This window comes from Phaethon aethereus (genome assembly GCF_964289735.1).
Source record: "Phaethon aethereus genome assembly, chromosome: 1".
NCBI lineage: Eukaryota > Metazoa > Chordata > Aves > Phaethontiformes > Phaethontidae > Phaethon > Phaethon aethereus.
Genome location: NC_138575.1, coordinates 83,134,436 through 83,153,959, shown reverse-complemented (window position 1 = coordinate 83,153,959; position 19,524 = coordinate 83,134,436). Strand labels below are relative to the sequence as shown.

At 39.7% G+C, this 19,524-nt stretch overlaps 1 protein-coding gene across 1 annotated transcript in view; it reads right to left on the bottom strand.

The window, feature by feature from the left end:
* Positions 1-19,524, bottom strand: part of ANO2 (anoctamin 2) — a gene marked incomplete at both ends in the record, with an annotated part of 187,761 nt that overhangs the window by 91,902 nt on the left and 76,335 nt on the right. Inside the window, one exon of the mRNA XM_082011641.1 lies at positions 7,012-7,095. Coding sequence (XP_081867767.1) covers positions 7,012-7,095 — 84 coding nt within the window. The remainder of the gene's footprint in view (positions 1-7,011; positions 7,096-19,524) is intronic.

Below are 19,524 nucleotides of genomic sequence, written 5' to 3'. Positions count from 1 at the left end.
ATTCCTTTAAAAAAGATAAGCAGTTATTTCATTTACATGTAACTTTGGAGAAGAGGAATGGTAGCTAAAGGAGCAGACTGATGTTATAGCAAGGTTGATCTCCATCATCTCTGGAAGGACACTGAGATCAGGGAGGGCCCTGACAACTGGAGAAAGAACAATTTTGCATCCATCTTCACAGAAAGGACAAAAGGATAATCAAGGAGTCAGCCTCACTTTGGTCTCTTGGAAAGTGGCCTTCAAACCCATTTCTGAGCACATAAAGGAGAAGTAGGTGATTGTGAATAGCCATTACAGATTTACCAAAGGTGAGTCGTTTCACATCGATCTGATTACTTTCCGTGAGAAAATGACTAGACTTGTGGACAAGAGGAAACTTGCCGATGCCATTTGCCTTCACTTCAGCAAAATACAAGTTCGATGCTCTGACTCAGAGGGTATTCACTAATGAGTCGTACTCCACCTGGAGACCTGTAACAGCTGGAGTACTGCTGGAGTCTATACTAGGACTGCTTTGTTTAACGTCTTTAAAGAAGGACTTGGAGGAGGTGATGGAATGCTTGCTTATCAAGTTTGCAGATGACATCAGATTGGCAAGAGGTCAGTCAATATGCTCAAGTACATGGCTGCCATCCACAGGGACCTAGACAGGCTGAAGGAACCAGTCTATACGAGCCTCATGAAATTCAACATGGACAAATGCAAAGCCTTGCCTTTGAAGTGGAAAACTCCTTGCAGTAGTATGGTCTCTACTGAAAAGGCCCTTTGGTCTCTGTGTAGACAGCAAGCTGAACATGAGCCAGGAGTGTGCCCAGGCAGCAAAGGCCAACAGCACTCTGGGCTGTATTAACCAGTACATAACCAATGGATCCAGGGAAGTGATTACCTCCACTTCCCAGCATTCATTAGCTTGCATCTAATATACTGTGTCCAGTTTTGGGCCCTCTGGTATAAAAAATAAATTGCTCAACTTATGTGAGTCTAGTACAGAGCCCTGGAGCGCTTGTCGCATGAAGAGAAGATGAGGAGCAAGGCTTGCTCATCTTGTTTAAGGAGGTCATCAAGAAGACAGATCCAGGCTCTTCACAGTGGTGCATGCTGGGAAGATGGAGACAATGGGCATAAGATGTAATAGGGGTGGTTCACATTGGATATAATGAGAACCTTTTACACCACGAAGACAGTCAGGCAGTGTCCAGAAAGGTTGTACCGTTTCCACCCTTGGAGGTTTTAAAGACCCAGCTGGATAATCCCCTGAGCAACCTGGTTTGATATCATAGCTGACATTCTTTTGGGCAGGAGTTTCCACTAGATAAAATCCTGAAGGCCTTTCTGACCTAATTATTCTATGATAGTATATTTCTAAGCATTTTCTTTCTTCCTATAAAGAGTATTGGAAGAGCTACCTCCCTCTGAATGCTGACTGGAATATATATTCTAAATACTGGAGCACAGAACTGTGGATATACATTGGGTTCTTTAATTTGATACAAATGAAGATATCCTGCCTCAGATTTTCAGAGACACAGGGAGCAAGTGGGGCATTTTTAGCTGCATTTTTTAGATTAGTCCATACACAGATAACTAAATTCCAAGTCAGCAATAGGGAAGAGGTTTGAATACACATCATATACCCTATAGTTGAAGAACTCACACATCTAAATGAGAACACACTGAAAGACCATGGCAACAGTCTTTTGAAGACATAAATTCTGCTTACGAATACTCTGGTATAAAACTGTTGTAACCCAGAACTCAAGTAAACATTATAATAATCAGAATTGTAACATTTACCCTTCAAATGTGACTTGATCTAATTAGCCTACCAAATATTGGTACAGTAAAGAGAATGAGAGCTCTCTCATAAATGTCCTTATTCATCTTCAGTCATTCTCCATTTTTTATTTTGAAAAGTTAACGATGCAAGGAATACGTTGAAAAGAAAAAAAACTATCAGTTATTACATATTCTTCTTTTTATCCCATATGCTTGGCAAGTGAAGTTATTTGTCAAAGTAAAGCAATGAAAGAGTCTGGAAAAACACTGTCTAATTTAAGAAATACTGCATCAAAATTGGTGCTTTTATCACATTAATAATAAGGTCAAATAAATGCTAAAAAATTATTTTCTCAACATTTCTGATTCAGGAATTCTGGGTTTATTCACAGTTCTTATACAGTTCTAATTGTTCAAATTAGTATTTATGAGCAGTTATCTTGTTTTCTACTACAGAACTGCAGCTAATGTAGATAAAAAAAGAGATTTTCTTCTTTAGTATCTTATCAAGGACTGACTTAATAAAGAGGTGGGCTCCAACTTCTGAAGTGTTTCTTAGGCCTTGTGGGAGATTTGCTTATGTGAAACTGGGTAAGGAACCAACTAGTAGCAAGATTTACTATTTCATGTTTCGCAATGTTGATTTTTTTTTTTTAAACATATATAGTATTCAGCAGCAGTGTACAATTCCACTTTATGTTTACCTGTATCATACTTACACTGGTGACTTTCCTCTTCAAACCAGCTTGCTTTATTTCAGTTATTAACTGAAACAACGGTATGGAAAAGAATATTTATTTCTTTTTTTTCAATTACCAGCTGAATTAACAATTTAAATAACTTATTCTGCCACTTTCATATTTAAAATTAATTAAAGGCAAGATAGAATGCCAGATTCTATTATATTCCCAGGGTTTGCTCCAAGTAAGGACATGAGCCAAGAGACAAGCCCTTTTTTCTATAAAGAAAGATTTCCTTGAGAAATATGTGGAATGAGTTATTCGATTTCCTGCCAAATGGGAAAGATAAGAATATACATGATGTTGCATCATGTTTGCCAGATCAGCTGGACATTTAATGAAAAGGAGTCAGGGCCTGATCCATCTCTCCCAGAAATGACTGGATGTCTTTCTTTCCATCAGTTCCAGTGAGAGCTGGATCTAGCCCCATCTGCATGTTTTCAGGCACAAGACCAATTTTCATTTCCTGACCTGTATTTCCATTGAGAACATTACTGTTGCAGAGAGAGAGGAACAACTTATCAGAAGATTACAAACATCCAACACCTTTTTTAGTTAACATTCTGCAGATACAGTAAGTTTACTCTATTTGTTAAATATTTCTATCCACTTCACTGTTACAGTGTATTAAACAAGAATGTCAAGAAATAATATGAATTGCTTTATTACAACAATTACATCTGCCATATTTGTATGAATATATTATCATCAGACATATACATTCATGCATGCACACATCAGCATTCAGCTCTGCTGCAAGGACACAGAAGCCTTTTGATGTACATGAATCAAGAAGCACTACATTGCAAGCCTTTATTTATGTGACCAAAAAGAATCAAATAATGCTATTGATTATAAGCCAGATCATTGCATGTTTCCAGAATAAGTCCCTTAGAACTTGTCATTTTTCTAAACGAATACCATAATTTATAAGGACTATTTGTTTATGCATTTGTTACCGGCATTTCATGTAAGTGTTTCAACTCCTTTAGCTTTAAATTAATTCTCTTCTGAAACAGTAGAACCTTAGGGTGTTATTGTAAGAGTAACTTCACACCAATCTTTTGTGAAGTGCTTTGAGCCCTCACAGTTTCTTTCCCACTCTCAAAATAACTGATAAAATATTTATTAAAACAGCCTGAACCACACAAGGTTGTGTAGGCTGAATTTTTGTTCTTTGCTATTACAATAACGTAAATATCCTAAGTAGAATTTGTATGAAAGCCTTATTCTATAACACAAGCCAAATTGGGCAAGTAATACATTAGATCGGTAATACTTTCTATTGCCAGTCTCATCAAGCTGATTTGGAATTTGTTGCTTGGATAGAGTGACTCATATGTTTACTGGGCCTGACAGGTGCTGGGCATCTTCTGTACTCATTAAATTAATGATTTCAACAGCTGACAGCAAAACCTGTACGTTGAAGTAGGTTTTCTCTTAACAGGTATTCCCAAGCTATCATTTAAGAGAGTATGCAAGTGGTGTCAATATTCTTCTGTAATCACAAAACCAGTCCATAACCAAACCCATACCCTTCACCGCAAAAATAAGCCAATTATCTTCACAGACACTCCTTGTTGGAGTAAGGCAAGAAAAAAAATTGCACTGTACACAGAGCTTTCCACATAAAAGCTTAGTTTCTTGCCATAAAGCTAGTCACATCCTCACCGGAACAGAGGAATTAACATACTGGAAACAAGCCAGTAATTTTATAGAAATATAAGGCTTTAAGTAAGCTCTAAATCAGTATTCACACAATAGCAGCAGCTTTGGCATCATTTCTATCCCAAAAAGCCACAGCTGCTGAACTGGAGACTTCTGACTTCATATTAGATAAGTAATGAGAAGTTTTAGGCAGTGGTGCCAGAGCCTGTCCTTTGATATCAACACAGCACCCTACAGTTGTTGACCAGATACACCCAAAAGATATGCCTTTAAATTACACTAGTTAGCTAAAAGTACTCAGGCAAGAACTTCACAGAGACTTATGCCATGACATTAGACTGTCAACAAAGATATGATGAGACAGAGACCTCACAGGCATCTGTGTATTCATACAAAACCAAGAAATTAGGAGGACTGAATCTTTAAATGCAGAGAGAACTCTACTTTGATGCAAGTCCAAACACTAGATCTGCACTATTAATATGACAAAGTCCTGTACCCTGGCTTCCACCCAACAAGACAGAAGTAGTGAGCCAGAGACCTCACAGAAACCCATGCCTTAATATTAACCTGCCATGCAAAAGCTCCTGTGCTAATGATCTTGCAATGAATATAACATTCAGCCATCTGAAGGAGAAAAAAGAAAAGATTAAACCTCTAAAAATTAGGCAGAAGAACTATTGCAGTCTTAAGTACTCATCACTTTTAACATCTAACTTTTCAGGATCTTCCAAAGTAAAATGTAATGGCACATTTCCACAGTTAAGTTAAACATAATAGTTAAAGAACTGGCATTTTTCCTCTTCAGCAAGTCTCACGCAAACATTTCTTGCCCTCATAATATAAGACATTGAGGTCCAAACCACTAGGCCACACATCTTCCAAACCCGGACTAATGTGTTTGCTGGAAAGAATTTGAGGGAAATAAAAAAATGTGATTACAACAGAATTAGTAAGCAAAATGTTGACCGATGGAAAACTGCTCAGAAGTTTGGGATATTTTTCAGTAATTTGGGGAGAAATGGTAGTCAGTAAGTTGCAGGATGAATGCCTTTATTAGAAATTTATGTTAATGAACCCAAATGAAATGTTCTGCCATATGAATAACTATTTGCTCTCTATGAGTAACTGTATGATAGCAAATGTCAAAGTACTTCATTTTTTAATAAAGTTTAGAAAGTAGATTGAGGACTCAGGGAAACTTTTCAAAAAATATTTAAATGACCCAAGAATTAAAATCTCTTTTTTTAAAATTACTTCAGAATTAAAGATTACAAAAATTTATTTTTCCAGTTTTGCAGTTTGCAGTTCAAAATACCTACATCAATTTCCAAAATAGGATTTTGTCTCCTGTAAGGACATTGGAGAAAGTCTGCATGTAGATGCCCCAAAAACTTGAAGCAAATGTTTTCTTTCTGAGTGCTAATTTTCCATCTACATTAGCACAATAAGTAATTGGAGAAAAAAAAATTCCAGGAAAACATTTCCTTTCCTGAAAGGAGTTTTTCACATTTTTATAGTGCTGCATCTTTACATTGTTCCTCATTTTCATTGCTTTCTTTTACCTTAAATTCATTTCTAATTCATAATGCTGTGATTTCTCTGTGTTTCATTTATGCAAGCTGATCATCTAATGCTGCCTCATGACTACAAAAGTCTAATATTCTACAGCATCAATCACTGACTTGTTTCCAGATTTCACTTACTTTAAGTCAGAAAAAGCTGAACAGCAGCAGCTGCTTTATCCATCTTTTACGATCTTTGATCCCTCACTTGTAAGGCCTAGAGAACTACTTAATGTGTAAGGGAAGACCTCCCTATAGTGCTATGTCAGAGTCCCTGCTCATATTGGGTGAGATCCAAAGCCCATTAAAGTAATTGTGAATCTTTTAGTTGTCTTCTGTGGAGTTTGGTTGGGCCCAATAGGTGAAAGGCAGACACTGAGATGAAAAGTTCACCAGAAACTCTTCACAATCTTGATGGTGGTTGGTAGAAGAAAGGGATAGTTAGGTTCTTTCATAAGCTGCAAGGCTAAATTGGTTGAACCAAACCTGGAAACTGAAGCATTCTCCACTTCATATACTGGTCCCCAGCATTTAAACAAAGCAAGCTGTTTCCTTCTACCTGGGAGCTGGACATGGTTTTCGAATGCTTTGGCTTTGCTGCCACATGTGGCATATGCAAAATAAGTAATGTCCAACCAAGCCTAATGGACAAAGTCTACGGGGGCTTACAAGTGCTTAGGAAATAGACCTCAATCAGCATTTTACAAGAGGAGATTGAGAAAAAAAGTGCTTATTCATAGGTTTGAAATAGCCAGAGAAAGCCTAAACACTCTTAAACCTAAAAATTATACATCAATTATTTTTCCATTTACACTGGAAATGTTATCAAAACTGCACAACTGTGTAACTGCAACATGACTAAAGAGGTCAATGTTACCATGTACAATGAAATAACTACACGAAAAGCTGTTTTTTTAATTGTCCACAAATTAATGGAATCCTAGGTTATTGTGTAAGAATTCCTGTGGTGATTATCTTACTAATCATTCATCACTCTACTGATTATATCCTGAATCACCTGTCAACCATATTCCTATGCAAAATGCTTTACTTTGCAATGCTAGCAAAGTGATGATCTTAAAGTCTTTCAATGGCACTGCAGGGCTGCATAACAGCAGAACCCTAGCAAGCAACTTAAAAGGCTGATTAAGAGCACCAGGAAGTATCATTTGCAAACTATCCATCAGAGACAGACAAAAAGATAAACACGGTATAGCAAAATTCAAATCCAATATAAGTGAAAAGAGTAAGTTGCATCTTACTTCATTTGAATTTTCTGTTGTCATGTTTTTATTTTTCAGCTTTTTCTGCAGCAGTTTGGTTTCATACTCTGGTCTGGGATGCTCCTGAAAAAAAAGGGAAAAAAAAAGTCACCACATACATGTGATTATGATTAAAAGAAAAAAAAAAAAACAAAACAAAACAAAACATTTTTGTTCTGGCCATTGATTCACCATTGATCCAAGCCATCAAGATGATTCAACACCTCAGCATCTTTCAGACTAGGGGGTTCACTATATGGGATACATCAAAAGCATTTAGGGTTTGCAGAGGATTCATTATGGGATGCTTAGGGGAAGAAACATAGGTGGGGAAGGGAGGGATCTAGGTCACCTGGGGAGGAACAAGTGTGGAAAAATAGAGGGAAAAGGGGATAAAAAGGGCCAGTCACATGTAAATATTTGCTGGTCTCTATTGGGGTCTGACCACCAGCAAGTGCAGGTGTGAGACTAAGTGTGTGAGTGGAGAGCAAACTGGAGCACCTGGCAAGTAGGTGAAGTGTCTGAAGTCTCTAAGGGTGAGACCTTGTTGGAGTTGGCTATGAAATGAACCAGGGGAGTCCCAACCAGCTGCCAGAGAGACCACAGGGTCTGAGAGTATCTAGGGGTGAGACTCACTTGTGTGCTTGTCTCTTTAAGGTCAAACCAGGGTAAGTTGGCTGCAGGGGGACCAGGGAAGCCCCAGCCAGCTCTGGGGGAGTGGGGTGTATGTGTGAGTGAGCAACTGGAGAGGGGCTGTAGCCTCGCAGGCTTGTACCTCTAGGTGCGCGCAGCTGGGGAGACTAGGGTCCAGGGGCAGAGTGAGCGTCTGAGCCCAGCTGCTGGGGGGATCTGCATTGTACATATATGCACGTATATATTCTTACTAGCAGAACTCCATCCTGCTCGGCCAGGGAGAGGAGCAGGATGAGGCCATTGTGCTGTCTGTGTGTGTGTGTCTGTGTGGCTGGCCATGCATATATGCACATATGTGGTGTATACATGTGCTCTGTGTATGTATGGCTGCTGAGAATACATGCCTAACCTCACTACAAGGGTGGACCTAGGAGCATGGAGATGTGGCTGCCCTGTGTCTCTTGGGCTGTCAGATCTGGCCCAGTTTCCCTTATCGATAACCTTTCAAGGTTTGCTTTCAAGTTACATTTTTATCTTCCAAATTAGAGCATAAATTAAGCATGGTAGCACAAACTTACAAGGATTTCTAAGACAGCAACTCATAAAAAAGACAAATGCCATGTATCTCCTCATTCCTGCCAAGTTCTGAATTCTTTCAGAGCCTGGAATTTGGATTTGACACCTCCCACAAAAAGTTTATTCCTACCATGTACAATTTTAGAACCTCTCTTTGAATTGTCTTTGGTACCAAGTGTCACAAGAAGACTAGGAATAGTGTATAAACAATATCAACCATGCTTTACAAATAGCCACATCTGAACAGAGCCTCTCAATGCTGTTTGCTTCATGCCACAGAAAGTAGCTAAAAAAATCACCTCATTGTATCTAAACATTGAAACCTAAGTCTTGAGTTCTACAGGAGAGTAGGCCAAAGATGTGCTGAATGACTTCAGACATGTAATGGGAAAAACACTCACTGCTCATGGCTTTTTCAGAAACACCAGTGTACCACGACTAAAAAAGTTAACATTCCTCTGTCCCTTTCTGAGCATGAGAGTACACCAATCTCACACATTTCAGAGGTATGATATCATTGGTCGTGCCATCCATCCTTACTATAATTACAACATATGCTTATCAGCCCAGTCACAAAATTGACTTTCTAACAATTTTAATGAATCTGATAACCCTGAAAAGAATAAAAGCATTTTTTTAAATCAATTACTCCTCATAGATAATAGAACAGGGGTTGCATGGAACTTCAGCAGTCTTCCTTGGGTGACACATATGCTGTTCATTTTCTGTTATCTGTAACAATTTCATTATGTCAGACACCATCTTGAGCATTCTCAGTTGCTCATCAGTATGTAGGCACAGTGAGACTTCCAATACATAGTTTATCCTGATCATGAGATTTTCCTGACACATTGAACAGGTATATGAACACACTATCATTTAAATAACTGCGTTAAATGAATATTTCTGTATCTTTTTGAACTTTATAAACAAGTCATATGCATGACCCACAAATGGTACATGTATTCCACTGCTCCCAGGGAGTCTGGTACTAATATGGGAGGCTTTTCCCCTAAAGCTCAAGTACAGATGTGCCTCTGAGACTCTAGCATGAAGATGCTATACCAAAAAATATAATAAAACTGTGACCATGACAGCTTGTTTTACACTTGTAATTTCATAGAATCATAGAATCACAGAATCTTTGGGTTGGAAGGGACCTTTAAAGGTCATCTATCCCAAAGCCCCCTTGCAATGAGCAGGGACATCTTCAACTCAACCAGGTTGCTCAGAGCCCCGTCCAACCTGGCCTTGAATGTTGCCAGGGATGGGGCATCTACCACCTCTCTGGGCAACATGTGCCAGCGTTTCACGACCCTCATTGTAAAAAGTTTCTTCTTTATATCTAGTTGAAATCTAACCTCTTTTAGTTTAAAACCATTACCCATTGTCCTATCACAACAGGCCCTGCTAAAAAGTCTGCATCCATCTTTCTTATAAGCCCTGTTAGTAAGTACTAAGTACTGGAAGGCTGCAATAAGGTCTCCCTGCAGCCTTCTCCCAGCTGAACAACCCCAACTCTGTCAGCTTTTCCTCCCAGGAGAGGTGTTCCATCCCTCTGATCATTTTGGTGGCCCTCCTCTGGATCCGCTCCAACAGGTCCATGTCTTTCCTGTGCTGAGGGCTCCAGAGCTGGATGCAGGACTCCAGGTGGGGTCTCACCAGAGTGGAGTAGAGGGGCAGAATCACCTCCCTTGACCTGCTGGCCACGCTGCTTTTGATGCAGCCCAGGATACAGTTGTTCGCCTGGTCTGTGAGAGCACCTTGCTAGCTCATGTCCAGCTTTTCATCCAGCAGTACCCCCAAGTCCTTCTCAGCAGGCTGCTCTCAATCCCTTCATCCTCCAGCCTGTACTGATACTGGGAGATGCCTCGTCCCAGGTACAGGACCCTGCACTTGGCCTTGTTGAACCTCATGATGTTCACATGGGCCCATTCCTCAAGTTTGTCCAGGTCCTTCCGGATGGCATCCTATCCCTCAGGTGTGTCAACCGCACCACGCATCTTGGTGTTGTCTGCAAACTTGCTGAGGGTGCACTCGATCCCACTGTCCATGTCATTTATGTGGATATTAAAGAGTACTTGTGCCAGTACAGACCCCTGAGGGACACCACTCATCACTGATCTCCAACTGGACACTGAGTTGTTGAGCTCTAACCTCTGGATGTGACCATCCAACCAATTCCTCATCCACTGAACAGTTCACCCATCAAATCCATATCTCTCTAATTGTCATGGTTTAGCCCCAGCCAGCAATTAAACACCACACAGCTGCTTGCTCACTCCCCAACCCCAATAGTGGGATGGGGGAGAGGATCAGGAAAAACTTGTGGGTTGAGATAAAAGCAGTTTAATAGGACAGCAAGAGAGGAGGAAACAGCAATGATAACGACAATAATACTTACAAAGGAATGTACAAGAATAAGTGATGCCCAGTGCAGCAATTGATCACTGCCCGGTGACCGATAGCCTGTCCCTGAGCAGCAAATTCCCACCCCCGGGCTGACTCCAGTTTACGTACTGGGCGTGATATTATATGGTAGGGAATATCTCTCTGGCCAGTCTGGGTCAGCTGTCCCAGCCGTGCTCCCTCCCAGCTTCTTGTGCATTTCCTCACTGGCAGAGAACGGGAATCTGAAAAGTCCTTGACTCAGTATAAGCACTACAACCGCTCAGCCACAAGTACAATTTCAGTGTGTTACCAGCATTATTCTCATACCAACTCCAAAGCACAGCGCTATACTAGCTACCGGGAAGAAAAAACAACTCCATCCCAACTGAAACCAAGACACCAATTTAGAGAGAAGGATGTTGTGGGAGATTGTGTCGAAGGCCTTACAGAAGTCCAGATAGACAACATTGGTAGCTCTTCCCATGTCCACTGATGTGGTCACTCCATCATAGAAGGCCACTAGGTTGGTCAGGTAGGACTTGCCCTTGGTGAAGCCTTGCTGGCTGTCTTGAATCACCTCCCTGTCCTCCATGTGCCTTAGTATAACTTCTAGGAGGATCTGCTCCATGATCTTCCCAGGCACAGACCTGAGGCTGAAGTGTCAGTAGTTCCCAGGGTCCTCCTTCCTACCTCTTTTAAAAATGGGTGAAATGTTTCCCCTTTCCTAGTCTCCAGGCACTTCACCTGATTGTTACCCTGACTTCACTGGGTAAAGAACTGGCTGGATGGCCAAACTCAGAGAGTCGTGGTGAATGAAGTTAAATCCAGTTGGCAGCCAGTCACAAGTGGTGTTCCCCTGGGCTCTGTTCTGGGGCTGATCTTGTTCAGTATCTTTATTGATGACCTGGATGAGGGGATCGAGTGCACCCTCAGTAAGTTTGCAGATGACACCAAGGTGGGTGGGAGTGTTGATCTGCCCGAGGGTAGGAGGGCTCTGCAGAGGGATCTGGACAGGCTGGACCAATGGGCCAAGGTCAACTGTATGAGGTTTAATAAGGCCAAGTGCAGGGTCCTGCACTTCAGTCACAACAACCCCATGCAATGTTACAGGCTTGGTGTGGAGTGGCTGGAGAGCTGCCCAGCAGAAAGGGACCTTGGGTTGCTAGCTGACAGCCAGCTGAATATGTGGCACTGGTGAAGCCACACCTTGAATACTGTGTTCAGTTTTGGGCCCCTCGCTACAAGAAGGACACTGAGGTGCTCAAGTGTGTCCAAAGAAGGGGAACGAAGCTGGTGAGGGGTCTGGAGAACAAATCTTATGAGGAGCAGCTGAGGGAACTGAGGTTGTTCAGTCTGGAGAAGAGGAGGCTGAGGGGAGACCTTATCACTCTCTACAACTACTCGAAAGGGGGTTGTGGTGAGGTGGGAGTTGGTCTCTTCTCCCAAGTAACTAGCGATAGAATGAGAGGAAATGGCCTCAAGTTGCACCAGGGGAGGTTTAGATATTAGGAATATCCTAATATTCCTAATATTCCTAAATATTCCTAATATGGATATTAGGAAAAATTTCTTCACCAAGAGGGTGGTCAAGCATTGGAACAGGCTACCCAGGGAGATGGTGGAGTCACCAGCACTGGAGGTGTTCAAAAAACATGTAGATGTGGCACTTCAGGACATGGTTTAGTCATCATGGTGGTGTTGGATTAATGGTTGGACTTGATGATCTTAAAGGTCTTTTCCAACCTTAATGATTCTGTGATTCTGTGACTGCCATGACTTTTCAAATATCATGGAGAGTGGCTTGGCAACTACATCAGTCAATTCCCTTAGGACTCTGGGATGCATCTCATCAGGTCCCATAGACTTGTGCATGTTCAGGTTCCTCAGGTGGTCATGAACCTGATCTTCTCTTACAGTGGTAGAGACTTTGCTCCTCCAGTCTCCATCTTGCAGTCCATCCCCTCAAGAGGTGTGGGAAGAGACACTGGCAGTGAAGACTGAGACAAAGAAGTCTTTCAGTACCTCATCCTTCTCCTCATCTGTTGTTACCAGTTTGCCAGTCTTGCTCATCAAGGGAGGGTTACACTTCCTTTGACCTTCCTTTTCTGGCTAAAGTAGCTATAGAAGCCCTTATTATTATTCACTGCATCCCTTGCCAAGTTCAGCTCCAGCCGCGCCTTGGTCCTCCTGACCTCAATGTACTCTCCACGTACCATTCAGATTAATAGAACTTGTTCTAAGGGTGCAAGTGTGACAATCCTTGCATCACAGAGTTATTTTACATTTCTTATGCCTCACATAAAAATCAATACCACGATGGATGAAGTTCAGGAATCACTATAACACCTCTTGTCATAACGGTCACTGTTGTTATTACTTACAAAGTGCTATGAGTGTATATGGAACATCAAGAAATAATAAGGTACTCAAGTTGATTAGCAGCAAAAGTAGTAGTAGGCAGGATGGGGAAAGGAAAGACAAAGATACAGCAATAAGAGTGTAAAGATGCTGTGGTCTATGCACATATCTTTATATTTTGCAAGTTTTCACTAGCTTACTGATTTGCATTAATTTGTATCACACTTCCTTAGGTAAGGTTCAGAGGTCAGATGAAAGAAACATCTTTAGACTTAAATGAAGAAACGATGAAGGCATGAGTTATGGCTCCGATGGCTACATGAAAGGAGACATTTTGGTGAAAGTAGGGAAATGGGATAAATGAAGCTGTAAGAAACTGAGGAGATCTAATCATATGGGAGCACCTGCAGAGCTGAATTGGCTTTTTTCCTTTTGTCTTATTTTCTGCTAAGCAGAAAATTTTTTCTGGGACACCAGAGATCAGAGCAACTTTTGAAAATTGTCTTGAAAGGAAACAGAGTGAGAAAATAAAATTCCAAACAAAACATTGCACTGTAACTTACTTTTTGCTATTGATAGTTTTGCTTTGAGTGCATATTCTGTTCAAATTTGGTCAAGTTATGTTTTGTTTTCCTAGTAAGTATTTCAATGGCCTTTTAACTGCATTTCATACACCTACATCTGGATTGGAAAGTTAGTCGATCTGTCTTCACTGAATCTGCCAAGTTATCTTACCCTTGACTGAACAGACCACAGCACCTCCTGGAACATGTGTATCAAGGTATTCTTTTTATGAGTACATTGCATGAAATATTTCTTTACAATACAGATTTAGAGATACTTGATCCTGATCAAGTATACATGGATGTGAAGGAACAATTCCACTCTGCTGTAAAAAAGACTGTGATTCAGAATCAATTCTTTGTCTGAAAATGGGAAGAGTTCTACACTTAGGACAATAAGCTAGAAATAGTTGTGATGACTTGAAGAAGGCCAAATGTCCATGTAGGGATAAATATGAATCCCACGATGCTGGAAGTTTGCCAGTACAGCTGCCAGACACTTATTGAAAACCATGTGAGCCAAGGTACTTTGAGGCCAGATGAGTGTTCAGAGTAGAAAACGATAATTCCCACACTGAAAACAAAGAGCCAAATCATGAAAATTTTACTCAGACAAAACACATATTGATGTCAGTGGGAATTTTCCCTGAAAATGGTCTCCAGGATTTGCTTCAAACATACAACATGTGTATCCACTCTATATTGCAAATTAAGGCTGTGTAGGTAACAATCCAGTCTGATAAGAATGTATAACACAAACTGATCTCTCCTTAATTTCTCTGTGATTTAGGAAGAAAGTGATAATGGAATTTTACAAAGCATGCATAACAAACATATCTGGGTTGCTAAGAAAAAATAGAACCTTAGAAACTATCCCAGATTAACAGACCAAAGGAGTTATCAGCAAAAAATAATCCAACATACTGCTTCATTTTTACACTTTAAAGAAAGTCAAAGAAACTCTGTGACTTCATCGAACAGCCTTATCCTAATATGCTGAACACAAACAGAGCAGCAAAGCAGTGCACACTGGTAGGAAGGAAGGTTTCAACAAATGAGAACTGGAATGACCCAGCTGCTGTCCCAAATCAAGATGTAAACTTGGAATGAACAGAACAGAGAACCCAGCTGTTCTCTGCTGCAAGAGGGGAGGGTTAATCATTACAAATCAAGGACTAAACCTCTCTATTTCATATGATGATGACGCAGTGGGTAGTGGGGGAGATTGTCATTCACACCAATGATCCGTTTAGACTGTCCTAGTAATGGGATGTTTATCCAATGAAAAGTGCTTTTATATCTCAGCATGTATGAAGAGATCACTGGTAAATGTTCTCAATCTTTTTAGTCCAGATCACTTGCACAATAAATTTTTTTTATGTAAAATTAAAACAAAAGCTTAAATAAGTCATCTAACATTATTACAAGTTTAGGGATGTTAAAAGACGACAGCCAGCGTACAAGTACTCAGCCAGCAAAGGTGTTGTAAAGCAACATAAAACCAAAGCATTCAAAACAAAAGAACCCATAAGGTATCTTATGGAAATATATTTGCCAGATAGGTAGATAGAGATAATGCCTTTGTTTGCTCCCATAGAGCAAGACCATTAGTAGTGCTTTGGAGGATTACCTTCAAAACTAAATTTTGAAATGTGGCCTCAAATTTTAAAGTGCCCTTAAGACCAAACAACCAAATACTGCCATTTTAATGTCAATAGATCACATTTTGTGGGTAACAGTAACAGAATATAGCACCACTTACTCTTGTTCATTATTCAATTCAAATTCAACACATTTAAATACTCCTACATTGGTAACTGGAATTGTGTGAAGCCAGATGTCCCTTGAACTAGGATATTGAAAATTTTGCTTAAAATTATTCATTCTATTGCATGACAAGTCATTGCTGAAACAAATAAGCTGACAAACCTAAAAAAGAAACCCAACTGTAAAGCTGGATGTTAGCCCATTAAAATGGGGCATCACCCAGCTTTTCAGTGGAACGACTTCCAGCTTACCTTATTGCTCTAACTTTGATAAAATATTACCCAGACTCTAGAAAATTTAAAATGTCTGTGCATATCACTGTCACATTTATTGTTTTAGGTTGTCTTATGGTAGTATTGAGTAATTGCAGTCACGGACTAGATCCCTATCACTTTAGCCACTATATAAGCATAGAACCCCTTCTCCAAATAAATGGTCTTGAAGAATGAATTGTTTGCCCTTTGGGCACTGGTTTTTTTTTTTTGTCTGATAATGTGTAACAGTGGGAACACTTGGCTGTGGAGGCACTCTCTAGGGGAGTGTATTTATGGAAATTTTTCTCTGTCAATATTTAAGACTGAGTGTACTTTGGATGGATTACAGATTTGTAGCTCTTACAAAAAGAAATACAATGAACACTGCAAAATCCTTTACATTTGGTCTAAAATAGTTTTTTCACAAATCGTAACATTATGTTCTCAATATCCTACATATCCTTCAAATTAACAAGGTTAGAAACCAACAGTTTCCTCCAACTGGGACAAGGTATTTTTCTTCTAAGCAAGATCAAAAATATGAGGCACTGGGCCTTGTACTTGTCATTGGTCCAAGGTTACGTATTGCACATTATACACCACAGTGATACCAAGAAACTTAGAAAGAAGGTTAAAAGAGAAGGTCACTGATGCATGAGAGAGGCAAATATTTTGTAGATTCATCCTATTACAGCTTGTCAAAGGTAATAGATTTTAGACCTATGATTAAGAGGGCAAGTAAGTAGCTGTCAAAGTTGAATGCTAAATCAAATTACAACGTAGTACTTATATCAATTCCATGGATAGAACTACTGCAAATGTTGTTAATTTCCCGGTCTTGCCCTTAGCAGAGATACATAAGTGAATATAAAGTAAGAACATTTCTAGCATGCCAGATCTCAATGTCTCTAGCAGCCACTCCCATTTTAATGAGGTTGCCTCATAAATAGACCAGTTTTTCTGCCATGCAGGAAACTCTCTTCCAGGTAATATCCAATCAGATTTCTGTTTATGAAATAGTATTTTCTCAGCACTGGCTATTTATGATATTTCTGGATTTTCATTTCACTTGAGGTTTTTTTCCTTTCAGCCTCTGTGCACCTGGAACCCATTGCTTACAGGCAACCTGGCTTACTAGGTAAAAGCAATGGAACTCTAAACTTCCTAAAATGTCTTGAAGCACATATATCAGAGGCAAGCTAACAAAAGCTTTGTAATACCCAGAATTATCTGGTTCAAGAAGGTGTATATTCTGACCAGCCATTGTCTTTCCAAACCTTTCTGAACTTTTCAAGCACTGGTTCCTCTCTAATGTGGAGAAATACAGATACTTCAGCTAATCTGAACTAAAAATTTGTCTTTGACCATAAATATTTGTTCAGTCTTTATTAATTTATTTCAGCCATACCAGTGCCTCTTTTAATTGTTTCCCATAAATATCTCAATGTCTGGATTTACAGCCAGGAATGCTCATGAAAACAGCTTATTTGAAGCAAACATAAATGTTGAATTTGTAGTCAAAAGCTTTTATACTTAAGGCTTGATTTTAATGGCTTGAGTTTCACAGCAGCATAAACTAATCTAAGCCTGGGCTCCCATACTCTCAGACTCAACTTCACCTTGCTCTAGCCACACATTTCGATTTCTGTCCTTACATTCACACCAGTGCATGACACTTCTATCAGCTGTCTGAACTGTTCACCACTCAATTGTATGATTGCCAGCCTGCATGTAAGAGGAAGAACAAGATTGCATGGCTGGTATAGTAGCACCACGGTAGTGGGGAGTTAGATTGGCTCAGGCTGTTATGCAGTTGCAATCTGTAAATGAAGTTGTATGATACAGATGAACTAATTTAATGGCTCACCATTGTTGCAAGTGCCTTCCTAACCCACACATTCTTCCCTTACCCTGCCCAATGCCCTGATTATACTATGTGAAAATTTGTCTAACTAATTGCTTCCCTCAACCACAAACAATTTCCACTTTATTTCTGGAATTACTTCTCCACAGGTTTAATCAGTAGGTTCAGGTAATGGATGAGACAGTAGAATTAGTACCATGAAATTAAAGAGAGGATCTCTACCTAGTGGTATCAGTGAACTATTGGGGTATTTTATGCAACTTCACCCTGTGACTCTAGACCTTCCAAACACTTCAGAGAAAAACATGGCCAATACATTAAAAGAAAAAAGAAGAAAAGGAAAACCTGGCTTCTTAATGTTATAAACTGAGGTAAATAAATCCATAGATATCACCTCAGCAAAAAATCAAAACCCTTCCTCTTACTTTAATGGGGGATGTGATTTTCTCTTTTCTAAAATTCATTGTCTCATACCACATATTTGATGTAGGTGTAACATGAGAGATTTTTTACAAGCATGAATTTGCAACAACGTTGCACTACTCCTAAGTGTTTATATGCATGTGAAAATGAAGGCAATTAAACAAAATGAAAAAAGCCTAAAGCAAAACTAAAGACTAGAAAACAATTCTGACTGCTGAAATATGATGAGTTCTGAAATTCTGCATTAATTTTAAATGATTGATAATTTTCACTGCTATTAAACAATAACACAAATTATTATTCTTAAATTTTAAAAGTCTTTCCCAAGTTCAAAAGTACTTTTAGAAATAGCCTCCATTGGGTTTAGTACTCTGTGCAGATTGAAAGAGCTACTTCTCCTTCCATCCATTTCCTCTACCAGTAGCTCCTATTTTTCATCATCTGTGCCATGACCACGCCCTGGGTAACACAACCACAGTAGGCAGCTCTGCTGCACAGCCTGGAAGAGCCCGTTCCAGCTCCTCCTCCATAGCTTCACACTCTAGCAACTGGCCACCTCTACGCTTATATCAGGGAATGTGAAGATGTGAGCCTCCCCTCTGAACTCAAGGGACTGCAGAAAGAAAGAACTCATGCCACCCCAGGTGACACAGCCTTTGAGTGGGCCATCACAACACCCTGAGAAATAAAGACTACCTGTAAGGAAGCAAACGGGTTTGAGGCTTGTTGAAAATTCAGTCCTGTAAAGGTCAGGAGGAAATTGCAATGGAAAAATGACAGAAGGTCATTGTAATGGAAAAGGAATAAAAGAAACGAAACACAAGTATGTTGATATGTCTGGTAGAAGAGAAATAAAAGAGGAAAATTAACTAGAGCCCAGGCATATTGTGGCACATCTCTGGATCAACAGTCTTGGAATGAAAAAATTGCAATCATATATCTTTACCAACTTCTTGGCAAGCAAAGGAATTATCACATGCTTTGGTTCTTATAGTTTACAAATTAAAACATGTTTAAAGTGTGCCTTCGTGTGTAATTTTTTAGCAGAGCAACAGCTGGTACGAAATAGTTTCCCTAAGGCCTGAGGGATAACATCCGTTTTTTAACATTCCTTCCCTAATTGGGAATCCTTCCTCTTTTCAGCATTCCTATCCTAATAAAACTCTCATACGTCTAAACATAACACTTAAATCTAATGTTGAAAGGACTTGTTCAGAAGGTCACGGCTATCCTAGGATCATTAAATAATTCATATTAACAGGAATTTAATGAAGATGACAGAAGATTCATTGGAAGTGATGAAACCACAGTAGTAAAAAAAAAAATTACAAAGAGATCAAAAGTATTTGGAAACATGGGCCCCACAGAAAAATCAGAATAGGCCTGGGGGAAATGTGAAATAATGCATCTGGGGAAAATAACCCAAAAGGAAGATCTCATTGGCACAAGAAACCTGAGAAGTAGTGAGGATGAAAGGAGAGAGCTGAGACAACACAAAATATTGTAGCTACACATTCCCATTTTACCATTACTGACCATTTTTTTCCCAAGAGGACTAAGCTGTAAATACACAGTTATTTTATTAGATTCTGGTTTTCAGTCCTCCATTTTTAAGCAAACATGTATGTCTTACACTGCCTGTTTAGTAGACACAATTAGAACTTCAGAAAAGGAGTCTGCTCCT